This window comes from Nelumbo nucifera, chromosome 1, assembly GCF_055504915.1.
Source record: "Nelumbo nucifera cultivar China Antique chromosome 1, China Antique-T2T, whole genome shotgun sequence".
In the NCBI taxonomy this organism is placed as follows: domain Eukaryota; kingdom Viridiplantae; phylum Streptophyta; class Magnoliopsida; order Proteales; family Nelumbonaceae; genus Nelumbo; species Nelumbo nucifera.
This window is the reverse complement of record NC_142649.1, coordinates 156,741,606-156,763,752: the sequence shown is the minus strand read 5'-3', so window position 1 is coordinate 156,763,752 and position 22,147 is coordinate 156,741,606. Positions and strand designations below refer to the sequence as shown.

The 22,147-nt window shown below is 38.7% G+C and overlaps 1 protein-coding gene across 1 annotated transcript; it reads right to left on the bottom strand.

Moving 5' to 3' along the window:
- Nucleotides 1-12,735: 12,735 nt before the first annotated feature.
- Nucleotides 12,736-21,551, bottom strand: LOC148804034 (uncharacterized). The gene is made up of 7 exons (XM_088899086.1): nt 21,231-21,551; nt 18,687-20,078; nt 18,420-18,620; nt 18,034-18,160; nt 16,142-17,355; nt 13,191-13,373; nt 12,736-13,074 (listed from the first exon to the last, which is right to left on the bottom strand). Exons 1-7 carry the CDS (start codon nt 21,549-21,551, stop codon nt 12,736-12,738), a joined length of 3,777 nt encoding a protein of 1,258 aa, XP_088755212.1.
- Between the last annotated feature and the right edge of the window lie 596 nt (nt 21,552-22,147).

Genomic DNA, 22,147 nt, shown 5'->3' with positions numbered 1-22,147 from the left:
TTACTTATTTTTTATTGATGTACTTTTACATCTTATTATCAATATAAATATGCATTGATCTATCATTTGTCAATGCATAAATGTGATATTGCCAAATATATGCAAAAGTGAGCCAGAATGCAAATTTACCCTGAATTGGGATTTACACTCTATTTGCATCGTTTCCAAACACAGTCTTAGGGTTGATCCCATGCTTCCATTTCTAATGTGAGGCTGAATAACCATCTCAACTACTGGATCATTGACTATAACCAGTAGCCCAGTTTGACTTGATTTTTAATTGAGCATAGAAAACTCATTGTAGCCTGCCGTGTTCGGCCCAACCCATATATTGGCTATATATGTAAGGTCAGTGACGTTTCCAATTGGACGCAGTTAAAATCAATTCAGAGCATGATTTTTTTGTGACTTACTTGTATACGATAGTTTTTTATTAATTAATTTTAAACTATAGTTTTTATTAATATAACTAGTGAGACCGGTCTGATGTATGGGAAATCTGAAAGATTTAATAATTTTAATTACTATTAATTATATTAAATTAAGGGTAAATCTCTAAAACTACCTCTACTGTTTATGAAATTGACAAACTGTATTCTTACTGTTTAGATATTGTCTTGTGGTACCCTTAAATTTTCTGACAATTGTCTAACACCTCTCTTCCCGTAATTTTCTGTAACACTTCGTTCACATGTGATATCACATGAGTATTAATTATTTTAAAATTCCTAAAATACCTTTTGATGAGGGGTGATTTGGCCCGACCTAGTAAGTAAAGGACGCGTGGACACGACTTGCCAGCGGGACGACAACTCAGTGCAAAGTGCCATGTTAGCAGATCGGGGAGCTCGGGTGCTTGGTCGCCTTGGAGCCAAAATCACTTCGGTAACCGTATATGCTGAGGCGCCACGTAATCGATTCTAGAAGCTTCTCAGAGGACTCTAAACTACCCGGGATCACGTCACATAACTGTAGGCCTTATCTCCTCCCCGCCTGAACTGGAGGTAAGCGATAAACCTCATTAATTAATGCATTACTCCTCTAAATAATCGGAACCGATCCCAACAACACGGGCCGAAGATTCAGGGAACATTTCGAGAGACCAACGGTATCCTAGCTATATAAGGGCATAAACCCCTAAGACTTAGGTACGCGTGATTATTTGCTCACTAACTTACTAGCACACAAACTTTTAGCTCACAAAACCCAGTACTGACTTAAGCATCAGAGCGACCTCGCTGAATTAGCCACCCTAGGTTCTTTGATCCTCTGTCTTGCAACTTAGTCCAGTTCGCTACGCAACTAAGGACCAGGTCATCTTCCAGCTAGGAGCTTATAGATCGTGTACAATCAATTGGTGTTGTCTATGGGAAACATGTTAGATAGTGTATGCCCTTAGCTCCAATCAAAATGATGTACATTATGACATTTAATGTAAATGAATAAAGTACATATTTGATTCATGTTCTTGTGGTGTGTTTCTGTGTAATACCCTTAAACTGGACACATATGAGACTCGTGTTAGTTTAGAATCTTCACAGCCGTTGGATAGATTTGGGGAGATTTATCTTGCCAAGGTTGACACTGATGTGTCGCCAAGTTGGTTGGGGTGGCTTGTCTCGGCTGCCAGGGTGAGACCTAAGGTACATGCAGTGTGGGTTTTCTTGAAACCCTGACTTGGACCAGAATTCCAGTATTGCCCTAGACCTTGGAGATAGATGGGCAAAATTGAAATGTTACACCTGATCCCTAGACTCGGTTATGATACTACACTAGGTGTCGGATTGGGCTGTCTTTGATATGCCAATCAGTGAGATCCTTAGAGGGGGTCAAAACCTGGGTATGTTGGGACAACCTGAGAATTCATCTGAGTGGGTGATCATAGTGACAGGATCAACCCCTTTGTCAGACAAAGTGAATGATCGGGAATGCACTCTCTCTGATGGAAACCAAAACTGCCGGCAGTCGATTTCAACCATTGAAATTTGTTTTGTAAAATATATTTATATAAAGATATACATATATACATATATATATATATATATATATATATATATATATATATATATATTATGGTTTCAAAATGTTTGCAAAAGGTTTTAATTCCCGGGATCCATGTGAGTAGAGAGTGCAGCACTGTACCTTGCAGTCGAGGGAGAGGTCCTCTGTTGTTGGGTAGTGTTTGATCATTATGGGTTGAGAGGTTAAGTGTAAGAATATTGAGGGTAATACCTGATGGGCTAATCTTGCATCTGCCCACAGTCCTTGGGTTTTTATAAGGTGGCTTGACCCAATGACCATTTAGTGTAAATGTTGGGCCCATTAAGAGCCCATGGTGATGGACTCAGGGGTTCATTGTTTCCTACAGTCAATTCGGCCAGGCCTTGTAACAGAGGCTGGGCTGAACTCATGTAGTTGATGTGTAGATGAATGTTTGGGTCCCACGCCATACAAGGATAGCCAATTAGGCAGTAGTTTGGAGGTTAAGTGAGCATATAGACTTAATGGGCCTAAAGCCCAATTCGAATTGGCTTAATAAGATTAATTAAATAGGGGCGGTTCTATGATTTAGATCAGCAGAGAGGATAAGGGATTATCCCTATACACTCAGAGAGTCTAGATCCAAATAAAGATTTGGATCAGGAAACTCCTAATTTAATTAGGAAGACTGATCTTTATCTGTAGATAAGATAATGGATTATCCTTATCTCTTAAAGAGAGTCTAGATCCAAATACAAGAATTGGATTAGGAAACTCCTAATCGGATTAGGAGATGCTCTCTTTAGAGGCTATAAATAGAGGAGCAGGGCAAACCTCCAAGATACAATTCTTAGTTTACAGATTACAAAGAGAGAAGAATTTACAGTTTCGCTGCTCTTGTCTTCTGCTCTTGCCGCCCCTATCAGTTCGATCTCCACCTGTGGGAGTGATCAAGAAAGGTTCTTGATATTACCTTTTGGTAGAAAAGGTAATCTGAAGTCGTGCTCACCAGCCCTCCATCACATTCTTGCTGAAGAGCCATCCTACTGATTCTGCTCCACCTCACACTGTGTCATCTTCAGTGAGAGCAGTCTTTGGTTTTCTCCTTGGGCGTGAACACCTTCATTGGGAATTACTGTTACTCCGTATCAGGTATATCCCTCTCCTACCTTTTGGTTTCAGTTTGGTTCGGTTTGGTTTCAAGATTGATCCTTGAAAATGCAGTTTTCTAAAATTAGGAATGTGATTCCCACATGGGAGAGAGAGAAATTTTTGAAATTTCGCCCAACCTTCCTATAGGGTTCGACCATCCATATGATGGATCTCTCATCCCTTCAGTAGAATCAGAGCTAGGTTCAAATCTTGAACCAAATTAAACAAGATCTGGATCTGCGCAAATGGGCAGAAGGCGTTCTACCTAATTTGTGCAGTTAGCGTTTTTCTGGGAAATCGGTTCCCAGTTTTTGGGCGATTGATCTGAAATTAAATCTTTATAAATCTGATTTATATTTAGAATTGTTCTACATATTTTTCTTGATTTTTGGGCTGTTCATACGGCGGAGATCGAAATCTTTAAATGGTGCAAGAAATCTGTGCACCTGCTGTTCCTTTTCATTCTTGGTTTGTAATTAATTATTTTTTTTAGACGGAATGTATTGGAATTCAATTCTGATGTAATATTAATAGAAAATAGGTTTTCTATTTTATTCCATTCGAAGTTAAGCAGAATGCACAAGTAAGAGAATTTCGTAGATTAAGGTTCATCCATCTGCGATTTACAGTTTTGGAAACTGCATACTGCAAACTAACCTCTATTTTGCAGGGTAGAAGATTTATGAACAACTCTCCTACTGATTCTTGATTGTCTTGTATCAGTAATTTAATTTTAGATCATGTTCTTGAATTAAAAATCAAACCCTAGACCCATTTGAACCAAATTGGACCAAACTGGTTGGACCGAATCTGTGGTTGAATGGGGGCTATTCTCAGCCCTAATTTTTTACATATGGGTCTAGGAGTTGATGGTTAATTGCAAGATGCAATTCAGCCCACATGGTGGGCTTTAATATGTTAAAGCCTAGTTTTAATATGTTAAAACTGCTTTAGCCCATTTCAGCATAAAAGCTGTATGGGCCGAACTACTCTTTTTAGTTCAGCCCATATACCTAGATAATATTATTTGATAATGTTATATGGACTTTATATATGGGTTTTACAGTTATTTAATTGATTTGATAAATTATGGTTTTCATGCATGTGATGTATGGATGTGTGATGTGCTACGTTCATGGGCCATAAGTACTTGGCCCATGCTGATTCGATAGTGGCTCTTACGCACACCATGGCTGAATGCACATCATTGCCATGGTGTCCTTAAGATTATTGGATGATCTCCTAGCATGGTGGGCCCCACACCAGTTTCCTCCCCAAGAGGAACCGTACGAAACCCTAGTCGTTTAGGGCCCATCTAAATCTGGCTTTATGAAAGCTAGTGGGAGCCAATTTGGTTTGACCTAAATTAAATTAGGGCGTAATCATTCGTTCCCTCCTAAAATACGAGTGCATGTGATAGGGAGATTCATGTGATGAACTTTCTAAAGGACTTCTATCATTAACATGAAGATGGGTCCTTCAGTAATGAGGAAACACGCCATAAAATTGGGTTATCCATTTGCTGCTGGATCTTTTGGAATGTTTCATGAGATGATAGGGGGCGTCATAGACCGATGTGGGAGGGGCTTATCCTAAAATAGAAGACTCTCTTACGGTACCTTGGCGTTCATGAACATGATGGGTGAGCACTCACTGGACAGAAAGGTTTAACCTAAAATGGCAATGAACCTTGTTTGATAGAGGCCAAAGGGAAAGCTCATAAGATGAGTGGATGTGATCCTTCACAGAAAGGTGGTGGGGTTATGCAACTAAAATAGTTGGCTCCATGCACCCTATGTGATTTCCCACATTTCCAAAGACATAATATGCAGTCTCCGTCACTGAGATAGGAGGGAAATCTCAGAGATGAATAAATGAAAATAGAACATAGATTAAAAGGCATATCTATGTAGATAACATGAATCAAATAAGGTTGTGGACTAATATTACTTTGCCCTTTATCAGAAATGGCAAACAATCAGTTCGCTAAAATTTTGGATGACAACAAGCTTAAGGGCTCAAATTATGCTGACTAGTTCCATAACCTTATGCTGGTCCTAACGTCCGAGAAATTGGACAAAATTGCTAAAAACCCTACTCCGGATCGTCCGGGGAACAGGGTTTATGAGACCAGACGAAGAGAGTATCAAGAGTGGGAGGAGAAAAATTCTCTTGCCCGGTGTTATATTATAGCCTCTTTGGATAATCCGATACAACGACAATTTAATAAGATCGTTTGGGGAACAGGGCTTCTAAAGACTATGTATGAGGAGCAGAACCGTTCTACTCGTCAGAAGGTCTTAAAGTTGTTTATGACTGCACAGATGACCGAGAACCAATAGGTTCATGACCATTGTCTGAAGATGATGGGTTATATTAATGAACTTGAGGCTCTTGGGTCAGGGCTAGACCATGACACTAAATTTGATGCTATCCTCAATTCCTTGCCTCCCTCATTCAATCAGTTTACCATGAATTATAATATGAATAAGCTAAACATTAGCTTTTAGGAATGCAGCAATATGTTGTAGAGGGCTGAAGAACTAATTAAGAAGGATAAACCGACATCCATGCTTATTGAAGGTGGCAAATCAGGCAAAAGAAAGCGGAAGGCTAAAGGGAAGGCTTAGAAGAAAAATAGCAAAGCTAAAAAGTAGAAAAAGGATAAGGCATCGGATGCTTGTCACTTCTGCAAACGGGCCGACCACTGGAAGAGGAATTGTCCTCAATATCTGGAGAATAAGAAGAAAGGTAATTTCGAATCTTTTATCATAGAGACCAATTTGTTGGTCACTTCTGCTTCCTGGTGTATTGCTTATAGGGCTTCAACTCATGCGTGTAACTCACTGCAGGGGTTCAAGATAAGTAGATGACTGAGTGATGGAGAAGTGACGCTCTACTTGGGGACTTCTGCAACAGTTGCAGCTACAACCATAGGAACTATAGAATTAATTTTTAGAGAATGAATTATTGTACTGAAAGATTGTCTTTTCGTACCAAATTTAAGAAGAAATTTGATTTTTGTCTCAAAATTGTGCATGAATGGTTATTCTATCTTATAGGGCTGTTCACAGGTCGGGTTGGGTTGGTTTACTGGGGTTTTTCCAACTGACCCGACCTAGTCGGGTTACCTGAGATGGAAACCGAAACCGACCCAGTCTAAGCAAAATTGACCTGGTCGGTTTGAGTTGGTTTGGGTCAGTTTCGGCTCTAAGTTCATCCATGCCCCCCATGGCCCATGTGCCTGTGTGGTGCAAGTTTGGGTTATCAGTTTGAGAATTTATTCTCGCTAGAAGTGAAGATGGAAAAAAGAAGACAAATTGATAAATGATAATCATCTGGGATTAGAGATTAGTTTCACCACGAAAACTGAAATCATGAATTTCAAACATTATATCAACTTGTATGCACTGCACAAAGGATTATGAACAACTAAACAAAGTATACAATATAATAACATGCTTCTTTAGCTTAGCGAGTAAGATCAGTTTCTGCACTTAATACAATTTGAATTCAGTATCTACCAAATTCATAGGAATCCTATAGTTTGCTCTTACTCGCCATAAACAACAGCGCCTGAGTTCCCATTCTTGGGCCCCTATTCGGTACAAGCAGAGGACGAGTAGATTGGGTGTATGGATAAGATCTGCTCCAAGCCTCCACGAAGAGTGAAAAATGGATGTCAGACAAGCTCAGTTGTTAGCTAGACCAGGACAACATTAAGATCCCAAGCACACTATTATATCACTAGCAGTACTGGAAAATTCAAGTGGGAAGAAGTCAAAGTGAGAACCATAGAAAGACAACTTCATTGTAGCAAAACCCACCATTATAAACATCAATGGGAAGTAGTTGCCTATCCAAGAATTCCTAAGTACTGAAAGTAGTAAAACTTTTCAACAGGAAATTCTGACAAGCTCTATGATCAGTTTTGCTCCTGTACAAAAAGGACATACAAGTCTAGAAGGAAATTTATTTGACCTCCCCATAGAGTTAGTGGTGACTTAGTTGCTATTCAAGAGTCCAAGATAAATTTGAATTCAATTCAGGTAAAGAATAAATTCTTCATGTAAAAACAAGTGTCAAGTAAGATTTAAAAACAGTCATAAATTGAACATCATTTCAGCCATCTCCTATGATAAAATTTAAATGAAAAGTTAATCGCAAAAGTTGTTCATTAATCATTAATCTAAAGTTGTTTGCAACCATTCAAAAACTAGGTGGCCTATTAGGCTTTGGAACTTCACATTTGAAGAAGAAATGCTGCCATGCTAATGATTCAACTATCAAGAAACAAACAAGAAAAGTTTGTTTTAGATTGTCACATTACTTGGAAAATGAAATTTTAAATTGTAGAAAAAATAATTACACTTGTAAAAATTATTAAGTCTTACCAAAACACCAATTATCATCACTTAATTACACTTGTTCCGTTGTTCTTGAGAATTCTAAAACAAAGAAACAAATATTAGTATGTAACCCAAAAAATTATATAAGTTATAAATAATATCATGAAATAAAGTTTATTCACAAGATAACAAATATTACCTAATGCAATTTCTTCATATTTTTCCACTTCATCCATAGTTTCTCGAACATCAATTGGGATTGGTTTGGATCGTAACCAATCTTGGCCACATATAAGAGCCTCCACCATTTTTGGAGATAGTGAACTCCTAAATGGATCAAGTAAACGCCCACTTGTGTTGAATGCCGATTCAGAAGCAACTGTAGAAATTGGCATGGCCAATACATCTCTTGCTATTTGAGAAAGTATATGATACTTTTGAAAATTCATTTTCCACCAAATCAAAATGTCAAATGAATCACTTGGCTTTTCACAACTCTCTAACAAATACCTTGCAACCTCATATTTACTTTCTACACTTTCTTCACTTTCTAAGTGTTTTGCAAGTTGAGATGCTAAGAATCTCCATGTATCTTTTTCATTATCATCGAAATCCATTTCATTAGAACTTTACTTGAACTTGATGTTTCATGTTCAACATTAAAATTTGAATTGCATTCATGATCATGATAATGGTAATATAAACGATTAAGAGTTTCCTCTACTCTCTCAGTCATCTCTCTAGCCCTCAAACTAACATATATTTGATCAAAACAAAATTTCACATATTTTAATTTGTAATAAAGGATCCAAAACAATGGCAATATATAACAAGAAATTCAAATTTTCAAGGTTCTCCCAATATTTATCAAACTTCCGTTTCATGCGCTCTGCCAAAGAACTCAAGAGATTGTCTCCACTTCTAAATAAACGAACCAACCTATTTTGCAATGCCACAAGTTCATGAAAATATGCATTTGATGTGACATAAAGAGATCCCGAAAACCGTAATGTTACATTATACAAAAGCTTTAGAAACTTCACAAAACATCTGGCATTGTCCCAATCATCATAATTAGGAGGCCCGACATGCTTATTCCCTCTCCCTTTTCCTTTCTTATTTCCACCTCCACTCTCCTCATTTTCATCCTCATCACTGCCTTCAAAGTATAAGAGATATCTTGGGTCATCCTCACCTAGCCGGTTAAAAGCTCTTTCAAAATTTTTAAGAACTTCCAACATCAAATAGGTATAATTCCACCTAGTCTCAACATCAAGGCATACAAGATTCTTATTTTCTATTTTCTCCTTCTCAACACACCTTTTGAAAGTTTGAAACCTAGATGGAGATGATCTCACATACTTACAATATTTCGGATTTTGAGAATAGACTCGTGTAAGTCTTCCAATCCTTCTTTACTATCAAATTCACAATATGAGTAGAACATCTTAAATGCATGAATTCATGTTCTAAGATGGTGCATTTCCAATCCCTAGTTCTTCTCTTTAAATATCTAATTGCACCATCATTAGAACTTGCATTATCAATAGTAATTGTAAAAATTCCATAAATGCCCCATTCTAGCAAGCAATCCTCAATAGTCTTATCGATTGTTTCTCCCTTGTGATTAGGAACTTGACAAAAGTTTAAAATTTTTTGTTCAAATTCCATTCACTATCAATCCAATGTGCTATCAAGCACATATAATTTAAATTTTGGATTGATGACCAAGTATCAGTGGTAAGACATATACGTTGATTTTTCATCACTTTTTGCAGTTTCATCTTCTCCTCAAAAAAAATTTTAATGCAATCTATAGAAACTGTGATACAGAATGGGACTGTAAACTTAGGTTGCAAAGTTTGAGAGTAGTTCTTAAATCCTTCCCCCTCCACAATCCTAAAAGGCAATTCATCAATTATAACCATTTTAGCAAAATCATTTCTAACTTCCTCAACACTAAAAGTCATTGCTTTTAGCTTACCAGTAGTGAGGCCATCTTCTCCTCCTTCATTTTTAGGCTCAAAAGACAATATCTTTTGCCTTTAATCAACCCTATAGGTATATTTTATGCATTGTTGTTGCAAATGACTCCACATGTTACTAGTGCCATGATTTTTTGTGTTACATGCATAGTCTTTGCCACAATAGTTACATGCAGCCCTAGATTCATCCTTATCCTTCATTCTAGTGAAATGGTCCCAAATTTCTGATTTTAATCTAGAACCTTGCCTTTTGTTTTGCTTAGTGAGATGTGTCGTAGTAATTTTACGAGCAAGGGGATTTTTTACTGGATTCGCAGCCTCAAAATCTTGTTGCTTTGAGCCCATTGCTACTGGATCTTCAACTTCATCAATCCCATGCACATTTTCATTTATTTTAAGATCCATCTGAAAACAAAATACCATTAAAAATTTATAATTATTATTGAGTTTCTCAAGATGAACATTCCAAATGTAACAAATTAAGAAAAAAAGCAACTAATTGGTTATAATAAAAAAATATATGTTATTTTTTTATCTAACATCAATAAAACTGAAATATATAAAATAATAAAAACATGTTTCAGAATATATAATATATTTTTGAAAATATATATCTGATATATTTCAGTAAAAATATATAGTTTTTGTGCAAATTATGAAATTACTATATTACTATATTTCAAATATATATATTAAAAATATATATTCCGAAATATATCAGATATATATTTATTGAAATATATATATATATATATATATATATATTATATTTCAGATATATATTACTATATTTCGGTTTTAATATATTACTATATTTCAGCTTTATATATATAATATTTATTTATTTATTTCAGAAGTATACATATTATATATAAAATTTCAGAATATATTTTCTGGAATATATTTAAAATTGAAATATATAATAATATAAAAATATATAGTTTTTGTGAAAATGCAAATTATGAAATTACTATAAATATCTATTACTATATTTCAAATATATATATGAAAAATATATATTCCGAGATTGATAGGCAAGAGCATGGATCGCGGGGTTCACCTGCCAAGGAAGAAAGAAAATCTAGGTACCAAGAAAAAGCAATAGAGAGTACAATCCAAAGATCAATTACGTACCACCATGAAGTGAGTCGCTACTCTGGCCTTGAGTTGAGCCATCGACACATCGACCTAATGCGCGACCTCCTCGGTGAAGACTGCGTCCTTACTCTTGAGGAGACCGAACTTCAGAGTCAAAATGCTCCGAGCTGCCCAGGATGTGTCATCTCTCAAAGGGGTGGCTGCCTGAGTGGGCTTGGGCTCGGGCACCGGGCCTCCTTGGGTAGGTGAGACGAAGAGGCCCTACCTTGGTCTTTCTCGACCAAGTCAATAATCGAAGGGTGCTCATCAACTAGAGGATGCACGTGGGGGGGGGGGGGGGGGGGGGGGGGGGGGGGCATTGTCAACACTAGAGGTGGTGGCGCCTCATGGAGACGGGCCTTCTTGGAGGCCTTCCTCTTCTTCCCCCTCTTCATGCTACCAAAGAGATCCGTAGCAGGGATGTTAGCCATGGCTCCTACAAAAAGTAACGAACAAATTAATTCTCAAGATCAAGATAAACTGTGAAGAAGAAAACAAGTATGACAATCAAGGTGGCGACCTACTAGGAAGACTCAGCTGGGCTTGTATAAGCTTTTCTTCGGTCATGAAGTTTTTGAACTTCAACCGAGCTTCACCCAACAACATTACGAATTATGAAGTAGCACCTCTTCCAGGCCGAGACTTTATTAGGAAGGTCATGCAAAATTTTGTAACCATGACAAGGAGACATGTAGTAGCTTCACCTTTGGTCGGGGAGAACACAAGCAGAGTTTTTTTTTATAGAACAGATCAATGAGAAAATGTCAAGGTTCAAAGACTGGTTATAGTTGTGGAAAAGGGAGATGGTACCTACGATATTGCAGATCGAGTTGGGGTGGAGCTGATCTATGGCGATGTCGGAAAATTTGACGACATCGATTATGAAAGGGTGAAGTGGGAATTGCAGCCCAGCTACGAGTTGCTCCTCGAACACCACGATCTCGTCATGATTGAGGTTCAACGGTCGAGATCTGTACAATCCAACGACTCCCAAGAAAATCGACTGCACACTACCTGAGGTCGAAACCGGTTGAGTGCGCATTTTGATGTTTGCAGAGTTTATAAATGGTGTGACATCCGCGCATACCCAGTACGCAATCTAGGTCATTTCTGGTTGAGCCAAGTGGCTGTGCAGGTCTGACCAAAGAGCCACCCTCCTTTCCATTTGGAAGTCTTGCCAAATCCACTTGGGTTCGTCATAAACTCCCCGCACCAGGTCGGGACCCCTAGCACGGGGTGTAGGGGCAATTGATGAGGGGTGATTTGGCCCGACCTAGTAAGTAAAAGACACGTGGATGCGACCTGCCAGCAGGACAACAACTCAACGCGAAGTGCCATGTCAGCAGATCGGGGAGCTTGAGTGCTTGGTCGCCTTGGAGCCAAAATCACTTCAGTACCCGTATATGCTGAGGTGCCACGTAATCGATTCTAGAAGCATCTCAGCAGACTCCAAACTACCTAGGATCATGTCGCGTAACCGTAGGCCTTATCTCCTCCCCAGCCTAATCGAAGGGAAACGATAAACCTCATTAATTGATGTGTTACTCCCCTAACTAAGCGGAACGGATCCCAACATCACGGGCTGAAGGTTCAAGGAACGTTTTGAGAGATCTTCAGCATCCCAGCTAGATAAGGGCATCAAGCCCCAAGACTCTGGTACGCGCGATTATTTGCTCACTAGCTTACTAGCATACAAACTTTTAGCTCGTACAATCCAGTGCTGACTTAATCATCGGATCGACCTCACCGGATTAACCACCCTGGGTTCTTTGATCTTTTGTCTTGTAGTTTAGTCCTGTTCACTATGCAACTAAGGTCCAGGTCATCTTCCAGGTAGGAGCTTATAGATCGTGCAGAATCACCTTTGTTGTTCACCGCCGCTGTTGAAACACCGTCACCAATGGCAATTACCAAAGAAGTGAAGAATGAAGAACAATTTAATTCTACGTCAGTAGGTTTACGAGTTTCAACCACACACATGACACATCGACAATGAACACATACAGACTAACAGAGTAAGAAACAAAATACAATACTAGGTCCAGGATCTAGCTAGAAAGTCAAACCAGAACCCCAAAACTTTTGATCTGTGATCCGATTGAACTCCTCTACCATCTCAGGCGTCAGATAGTTCACCCAATCTCCGACCACGCCTCGCCTGAAGAACGTCCTATATTCCTCTTCTGACTCCATATCTTTCCGTTCTTGTTCACATCCAAATTACTCGAAGTATCAAAACTGCACAACCTTAATATCTCCTCCACTGTTCCTTCCTTCTCTTCCTCTGGAGAGAATGGGTAACCCAAAAACTCAGCCAACCTTCTGATGTGAACAGCGGGTTTCTCCTTCATCTCTTCATACTTGAAGAAACATACCCTACTAGGCCCTTCTTGGCTTTCATTCCAATACCCCAAAACATGGTCCCAGAAAGGCCCATACGTGCCGGTTCTTGACCACTGGTTCTCAGCTTGCTTGTGAAGTGCCAGAGTGAAATGAAGGTGTCTTTAGGATCCCTACAGAGGAAAACCACGTTGGAGTCAACCTCAACGGTATGAACACCTCCGATTTCCCACATCAGCAATAATACTTTGATACTCAGAAGTATTGGTGTCAACCAATATCCCTTGGAGTCAACCTCTACAGCCTGAACACCTCCGATACTCAATGGTGAGAACATACGTGCTTGGATCGATTTCGACGGGACCGAGTGACCGATCCCGAGATCAAGGTCACAATTGCTCCTGCAAGCGTGTCTCGACCTTTTAGGACTCTGTTCAATTATTATGCCAATGAAACAGGTGTGTACATATCTAATGAGAGGACACTTCAGGAGAAGCGCAGATTGATTTAGATTCCCACCAACGACAAAGCAGATGCCTTTGGTTCAAGACAAAAAAATTAGGCCTCTCCCCGCTCTTGTGTTTCAGACTTTTTGAGAGATTGCTTTTCCTTTTCTAACTTCGATTCAAGAAGGCACTCCGTTAGAACCCGGAAAGGCAGCATCGTCACTGGTGGCAATTAGAGTGATGACGGAAACACCTGCATCCTCTCCCACCCTCTCCCACGAAGAGTAATGAACTAGTCTACACAGTCAGTTGGGTTTTATTTTGAAATTTTGATAAATAGTGAAGGGAAAATTTGATATTTTATTTTTTTCTATTAGTGTTTAATGGTGTGTCAATTGTCAAAAAACTTAAGGGTACCGCAAGACAATATCTAAACAGTAAGGGTACAATTTGTTAATTTCGTGAATAATAGAGGTAGTTTAAGAGATTTACCTTTAAATTAATAATCAAAATTTGTTGTTAATTAACTAAAAGTATTCAAAGTTATTGTTAATATTTAAAATTTTAATAATTGTATTTTTCATTTAATGTTGATTTATAGAAAATAATTATTATTAATTTAATATGAATTAATATTTTTAATAAATTTAGTTTTATTAATAATTTATAGTAATTTTAATAATTGTTATTGATGGTGCGCGATCTGGATACTCCTAGTTGGAGGGCAGCTTGGACGTCAGTTGCTTAGTTGGCTAGTCGAACTGCAAGGAAGCAGAGCTTAGAGGACGGGTGGCTAACCTGGTGTGGGTGCTTCGATGCTTAAGTTAGTATACTCGGTGTGCGAGCTGAAGGTTTGATAGCAAGAAAGTTAGAATGCAATAAATTGCATGTACCTTGTTCAACTGGGGTAGATGCCCTTATATAGGTGAGCTGCCATAGGTCTCACGATTCGAGATCCTTCGCCTGCACTGTTAGGAGTTCATTCCGCACTAGGAGGTGGACTTCGTGCAAGGCTTATCGTGTCTGTCCGATCCGAGCGGGATGAGGATAAGACCTATAGTCGTGCAGCGTGATCCCGAAGAGCTCAGGGACAACTGGCTTGCTTCTAGAAGTCCGCTATGTGTCACCTCGGTAGGTTGAGCCATCCCGAGCGACTCGGACATCGGTCCGAGCTAAGGTGCCCGAGGTACACGAGGTAACATGGCCTATTGAAGTAGCGGGAAATGTCGAGTCACTATCCAGTCAGCAGGTCACATCAACATGTCAACTTTTTAGTAGGTTGGGCCAAATCACCCCTCACCAATTGCCCTCCACTCCCCGTGCTAGGAGTCCTGACCCAGTGCGGGGAGTTCATGACGAGCTCAGGTGGGTTTGGCCCGGTCTTCTCCTAGGTCGAGGTCTGGTCCGACGATCAATTTGGTTAATTGTCGATTTTTTGTAGGTTAACCAAAAAAACCGAATTGATCCTTCAGTTTTTCAAAAATACCAAATCGAAACTAAACCGATTGGTTCCGTTAACCGCATTTTCCGGTTTGGTTTTCTCAATTCGGTTCGATTTTTTGGTTTTTCATGGACACCCCTAGATAAATCCATCATTGGATTCCAAAAGTTTGATAATCAATTAGACTTACGAATCTGATTATCCCTGATAATGTGTGGTCATGGTGCATATCCCAACTAGACCTAACTCAAAAGAAAATAGTTGTTTGAGCCTACAAATTTATAGATCTAATAGTTGCTTAAGTTATAAATGATTTGTTACTTTTTATTAATTATTAAAACATTGTAATTATTAAATTAATGTATTTATTTAAAACACAATGATTTTTGGAAATTATCGTATTTTCATAAATATTGCTAATTTCGTGGTTAAAACCAACTAAATGTAATTTTTTGGTAATTAAATATAATTTTTTGGTAACTAAATGTGATTTTCTACTAATTATAATTACTATTAATTACGGTTTAGAAATAATTATTGTTAATTATATTACTATTAATAATTAAAATGCATTATCTTCTTCATTATTATTCAGTATTTTTACAATAAAATACAATCAACATAAATTTTTAATTATTCTTAGTATTTTAATTAACCTTTAGGTTTTTTAGAATTTTTGGTGTTTTTTCATTATTATTTAGTAATTTTTGCATGAGTATTTTTCAATAATCTTTTGTATTTTCAGCATTCTTTTTTGCATATCAGTTACTACAAAATTAATTTGCATTTGCTTTCAGTAAAATTAAATTAAATAACTAAATAAATACTGATGATGCGTATGAAATGCTGGTGACCGTAGAGGCTTTGTAAATATATCAGCTATCTGACTTCCAGTGTGCACATAGGCCGTCTGAATCTCTCCCTTTTGAATTCTTTCACGGACGGTAGGGCAATCCAACTCAATGTGCTTTGTTCTCTCATGATACACTGGGTTTGCAGCAATGTGCAAGGCTGTCTGATTGTCACAAAACAACCTTGCCGGCTCAGGATGTGATACATGTAGGTCTTTTAATAAATATCTCAACCAGGAGAGTTCAAAAGCAGTTGTTGCCATAGATCAATACTCTGCTGATGACCTTGAAACTGTAGCCTGCTTTTTACTCTTCCACGATACAAGAGATTTGCCAAGGAAAATGCAATAACCTGTAACAGATCATCGTGTGAGTGGACATCTTGCCCAATCAGCATCACAATATTCGATCAAGTGAGTGGACTATTAGATGGGAATAACAACCCTTGCCCTAGTAATGCCTTCAAATATTGAAGTAGACGATGAGCAGCTTTGAGATGATGTATTTTGGGCTCTTGCATGAGTTGGCTGAGTGTGTTCACAACATATGTGATCTCTGGCTTGCTGATCGTGAGATAGATTAACTTGCCAATTAACCTTCGGTATTTAGTTGGATCTTTGAGAGTTTCACTCCCCGTTCCGGTCAAAGTCAAGTCAGGCTCCATGGGAACATTTGCTGGTTTGACTCCAAGTAAACTGACTTCTTCCAATATGTCCAGTGTGTATTTGCATTGACAAATTGTAATCCCTGCCTTGGAACGTGCAACTTCAATCCCAAGAAAATATTTTAGTGGTCCAAGATCTTTAATTTTGAAACAATTAATGAGGAATTTCTTGAGATTACTTATGGCCTTCTCATCATTTCCTATAATGACCATATCATCAACATAAAGTAACACAATGGTAATTGAATCCCTACCGAGCTGAGTAAACAGAGAGTAATCAGCCTTTGATTGTTGAAACCCAATTTCTTGAATCGCACATGAAAAACGTTGAAACCAACTGCATGAGGCCTGTTTGAGTCCATAAAGTGACTTATGGAGTCGACAAACTACATTCTCCCCCTGTCGACGATAACTCGGCAGAGGCAACATGTATACTTCCTTAGTTAACTCACCATGAAGAAAAGCATTTTGCACATCCATCTGGTATAAAGGCCAATTCCGAACAGAAGCAACTGCTAATAAACAACGGACTGTAATTAATTTGGCAACCGGGGCAAAGGTATCCTTGTAATCGATGCCTTCGCGTTGGGCGAACCCTTTGGCAACAAGTCGAGCTTTGTAATGCTCGATGGTTCCATCAGCATGATACTTGATCTTAAAAACCCATTTGCAGCCTATAGGTCGTTGACCGGGAGGCAAGGGAACTAAAGACCAAGTTTTATTATCTTCAAGTGCTTTAATCTCAGAATTCATCACTGCAACCCACTGAGGATCATGGCGGGCCTGTTCATAAGTGGCTGGCTCAACAAGTCGAGATATATTATGCACAAATGATCGATACTTCGCCGATAACCCAGAGTAGGAGACATACCTTTGCAACGGATAACGAGTACCAGACGAGGAAGAGAAGGTGTCATGGCGTAGGACAGCAACATGGTACGTTTGAAAATCTCGTAGGTGAGGTAGGGGCCGATGGATGCGGGAGGAACGGCGAAGGTTAATGTTGGAATCTGCTTCCAGTATAGGAGATGGGTTTGGTGAAGTTGTAGGAGGTGGGATTTAGTTGTGTTATGGGTCTGAAGAGATAGAAGAAGGGTTCAATTCTGGTGACGGTGAAGGTGGTTCTGGTAGAGGTTCATGATCTGGTGCTGATGACGTCGTTGGAGACGACGGGATGGTGGGGGCATCTGTGGTCTTAGAAGTAGATGGATCGTTGTCCGAAGGCTCAGAAGATTGCATCGGGTTGCTAAAGTGTGTTGAGCCATTAGGTAGGGGTAAGACTGGGACATCATCTTCTTTTTCTGGTGAATGGTTATGGAAAGGAAAGATATGTTCATGAAAAACAACATCCCGAGAAGTGAAGAATTTCTTTCCTTCGATATCATAAACTCGGTAACCCTTTTGTCCAAGAGGGTATCCAATGAAAATGCATCGATGTGCACGATAATCAAATTTATTGTTGGGAGTGAGGTTGGTGGCAAAACATAAGCATCCAAAGACACGAAGATGGGAATAAGTAGGTGGAGTTTTGTGTAAAAGTTCATAAGGGGATTTATAGGACAGAAGAGGTGTGGGTAAACGGTTAATGAGGTAACATGCGGTTTGAACGCTTTCTCCCCAAAAGTGCAAAGGTAAGTTGGCTTGAAATATTAGGGCACGGTCAACATTTAAAAGATGGCGGTGTTTACGTTTGACTACTCCATTTTGTTGAGGAATATGAACACAACTATGTTGAAAGATGGTGCCATGCTCATCAAGGAAAGGGCGCATTGAAGTGAACTCACCCCCATTGTCAGCTCGTAAAATCTTAATATCCTGAGCAAATTGAGTTTTCACCCAAAAGAAAAAGGACTTCAATATAGACTGAGTCGGATTTAAAGTTCATAAGGTGCACCCATGTATAACGGGTCAAATCATCAATAATGGTTAGAAAATAACGAGACTCAAAATGAGTATGAGTTTTGTGTGGTCCCCAAATATCACAATGAATCAAATCAAACAGTGCATATGTTTTTATTGAACTTGAAATGAAAGACAAACGAGTTTGTTTTGCTAAGGGACAAATCTCACAAACATGCTTAGAGTCAAAGATAATTTCTGGAAAAGATTGAGATAGGTTGTGAAGAGGAGCAGTAGATGGATGTCCGAGACGTCGGTGCCAAAGATCAGATGAACGGGTAATATGATTGATAAGATGAGGATTTTGGCTCGGTGTGAGATAGTAAAGACCATTAAAATGCTTGCCCAGGCCAATCGTCCTCCTCGTATCCTCGTCCTGCACAACACAAAAATCCGAGTAAAATATTACTATGCATCTCAAGGCTCGTGTCAATTTACTCACAGATATCAAATTCACATGAAATTTGGGCACATGTAAAACTCCATCAAGAGGTAAATCTGGTGATAATTTAATAGATCCAACATTCTCAATAGCAACTTGTTCACCATTTGGTAGTCCAATGAAATCATGAGATGCCTTATTTATATTGTGAGTAGGGGAGACATGTGATACGTGATCTGTTGCTCCACTATCAACAATCCAATATAATGTTGAGTGTGCACCATGTTCAATATTATTACAATTAGGTGTGAATATACCTGTCACGTTGGCAAGTGGTTGATCATTACCATTTCTATTATGAAGTAGAGCCATGATCTGTTTGTATTCCTCAGCAGTGAATGTTGGACTCTCATTATTGGCCTCCTTTTTAACTTCCACATTATGAGCTGCAGCCCTTCTATTTTTGGGCTTTATATTCCTTCCATGCCACTTATGACCTACTGGAAAACTGATCAGATAGTAGCAACGGTCCACCAAGTGTCCTATTTGATCACAATATGTGCAATGCTTATCCTTGCGATTTGAGGAGGAGGATCTTGCCGTCTGCGTCGCTGCACCTCTTGTGACTTGCATGGCATGGAAGGTTGGTGAGATCTCCTGGCGAGTTGCAACCTCCATCTGCCTCTCTTGTTGCAGTATTAGTCCATGAACTTTTCGTGTGTCCGGGAGGGGATTCATCAATAGAATTGATCCACGAACCTGGGAGAAAGTTGCGTTGAGCCCCATAAAAAATTGCGTAGCCCTCTCTTTTTCTTCTCTATCTACTATCTTCTTCACCATGCCACATGAACAAGCGATAGGCTCCTGATAAGATTTCAATTCATCCCAAAGTCCCTTTAATTTGGTGTAATAAGCAGAAACTGAGAGAGACCCTTGTCGGCATTCCGCAATTTCTTGCCGGATTTGATAGATTCTTGATTCATCTCCTTGAGAGAACCTGTCATAGAGATCATTCCATATTGTTGTTGCTGTGTCAGAGAAGATTACACTCCGCGCAATGTCCAATTGTATAGAGTGAAGTATCCAAGAAATTACCAAATCATTGCAGCATTGCCACAATGGGTATCTCGGGTCAGTTGTTGGTGGAGCTTTCACAGATCCATTGATGAACCCAAGTTTGTTTTTGGCACTATGACTGAGACGCATTGATTGGCTCCATTCTCCGTAGTTGCATCCGTCCAGTAGCGTATTAACCAGAACAAGTCCTGGTGTGTCTGAAGGGTGTAAGGTCAAAGGATCATGTAAGTTAGTCCTTTTCTCCTCTGCACCATATGATGCAGATTTTGGAAGTTCTGGATTTTCGACCGTGTCAGTCATCTTGGTCGATGTGATGATGTTCTGGGTTGTGTTTGTGGCGAAAGGTGTTGGACTAAAAGTATCAGAATCGTTGCTCTGATACCATGAACGAATGGAAGAAAACTGAACAAATTGGTGAAAGAGAATTGTGTTTGTTGTACTACAAAGGTCTGTACAAGCTAGGTATATATAGACATGTTGCAGAGCTATTCTAGGAATACAAATATTCACATAATTATGATCCTACAATCATTCTATTTCAATATTCAAAATTTGAATATTGATTATTTGACCCATGATTTTCTCCCACAATTTTCTCCTTCATGGAATTAAATATGAATGCTCTTGATTTTCTTTCCTTTAATAGTTCTATGTGGCGCCTACTTGTTTGAAACAATAATAAAATATTATACTCCAAGTTTTTTTTCTGTCAAATACATCTCTCTTTAAATCATTTCACTTGTGTTTCATTAGTAGTTTAAAGAATAAAGTCATCTAAAATGGATTTATATATGAGAAGTGCTTATGTTAAAAATAAGTGTATAAAAACAAGTGCTTATTTGATAAGTACTTATTTGCATTTGGCATCTAATTTTCTCAAGTGTTTATTTTAAAAAATAAGCATTTACTTTATATTGAGCATTTGATGGTCTTTTTCTCCAATAAGCACTTATATAAGCATGTGTTACTCTTTTATCTTTCATTTTCTTTTAAATTTTCAAAATATACCATGAGTTCTCCAACAGTTGTCTGATATCAACAACTTCAACAGGCGAAAAAGAGGAGAAATGCAGTTGGAGAAGAAAGAGAGGTCGGGCTCATTAATGGCAAATCGAACTTGCCAATCACTCAATTGCCGCTTTCAATATCTCAATTCTTAGAAACCTGAATCTTTAACTAGTAATAATGATACTTATAATAATTCAAGAACCCACTAATTAAAACTGCCAAAAAAAACACATAACTGAAGCTACCACAGATCTTTGCACAATCATTACTAACAGAAAACCAACGCGTAACTGAAAATGGAACTGACTCGTTGAAGAAAACTTAACGTGTATTCATATAGAAGAGATAGAAATATATATACAATGTCAGAGAACATTCCAGATGTGAAGAAGTGAGTCCATGTGGGTAAGCTAATTCGAACCATCTGGAATTTTGGGACTATAAGTTACAGTCTTGTATGTCCTTCTAATACCCCCCTTAAGTTGGAGCAGGGGTAGGTTGGATGCCCAACTTGCTTACTAGTGTAGAAAGTGGAAGAGGCCCCAGAGGTTTTGTGAGGAGGTCTGTCGGATGATCTTTGCTGGAAATATGATGAGTAGCAATTGTGTTGTTTGCAATGTGTTGGCGAATGAAGCGACAGTCGATTTCGATGTGCTTGGTTCGTTCATGATGTACAGGATTGTTGGCGATGTGGAGAGCCACTTGACTATCAAAATATAGATGCATGGGACCTTTGATGGTGATTCCAAGATCATGGAGGAGATGTTTGAGGCACAACAACTCTGAAGTAGCTACAGCCATTGCACGATACTCTACCTCTGCTGATAACCGAGACACCATGCTCTACTTTTTACTTTTCCAAGATATGAGAGATCCTCCTAGCATGGTAATATAGCCCGTGGTTGATCGTCGGGTAATGGAGCATGAGGCCCAGTTAGAATCACAAAAAGTTTTAAGGGTGAGGTTAGAAGTAGATGGTAGAAATAACCCATGAGATGCTGTGGCTTGCAAGTACCGTAGGACTCGTAAAGCTGCATCCATATGCATCTGCCGAGGTTTGTGAAGGAATTGGCTCAAAGTATTGACTGCAAAGCTCAGTTCTGGTCTAGTGACTTGTAAATCGACAAGTCAGCCAACTAGTCTTCTATATTGTCTAGGATCTTGAAGTAATGGGTTGGAATCATCAGGGAGTGGTGGTAATTGCTCCATGGGTATTTTAGTAGCCCTACAGTTAAGCATGTTTGTTTCTTGTAGAATATCGTGAATGTACTTTTGCTAACTCAAGAAAATTCCTGATGTAGATCTTTGAACCTCAATACCCAAAAAATAAGAGAGAGAGCCCAAATCTTTGAGAAGGAAGCATGAGTGTAGATAATCCTTCAGCTCTTGAATGCATGACTCATGAGTACCAGTGATTATAAGATCATCAACATACA

Bases quoted from the DNA above. Each gene is read 5' to 3' on its own strand.
- LOC148804034 (XM_088899086.1), bottom strand. From the start codon at position 21,551: ATGGTGTCTCGGTTATCAGCAGAGGTAGAGTATCGTGCAATGGCTGTA. The intron at 20,079-21,230 runs GTAAGCAAGTTG...TCATGGTATCAG, and splicing joins CTCTTCCACTTTCTACACTA to AGCAACGATTCTGATACTTT. The intron at 13,075-13,190 runs GTATTATTGCTG...GCACTTCACAAG, and splicing joins CAATACTTCTGAGTATCAAA to CAAGCTGAGAACCAGTGGTC.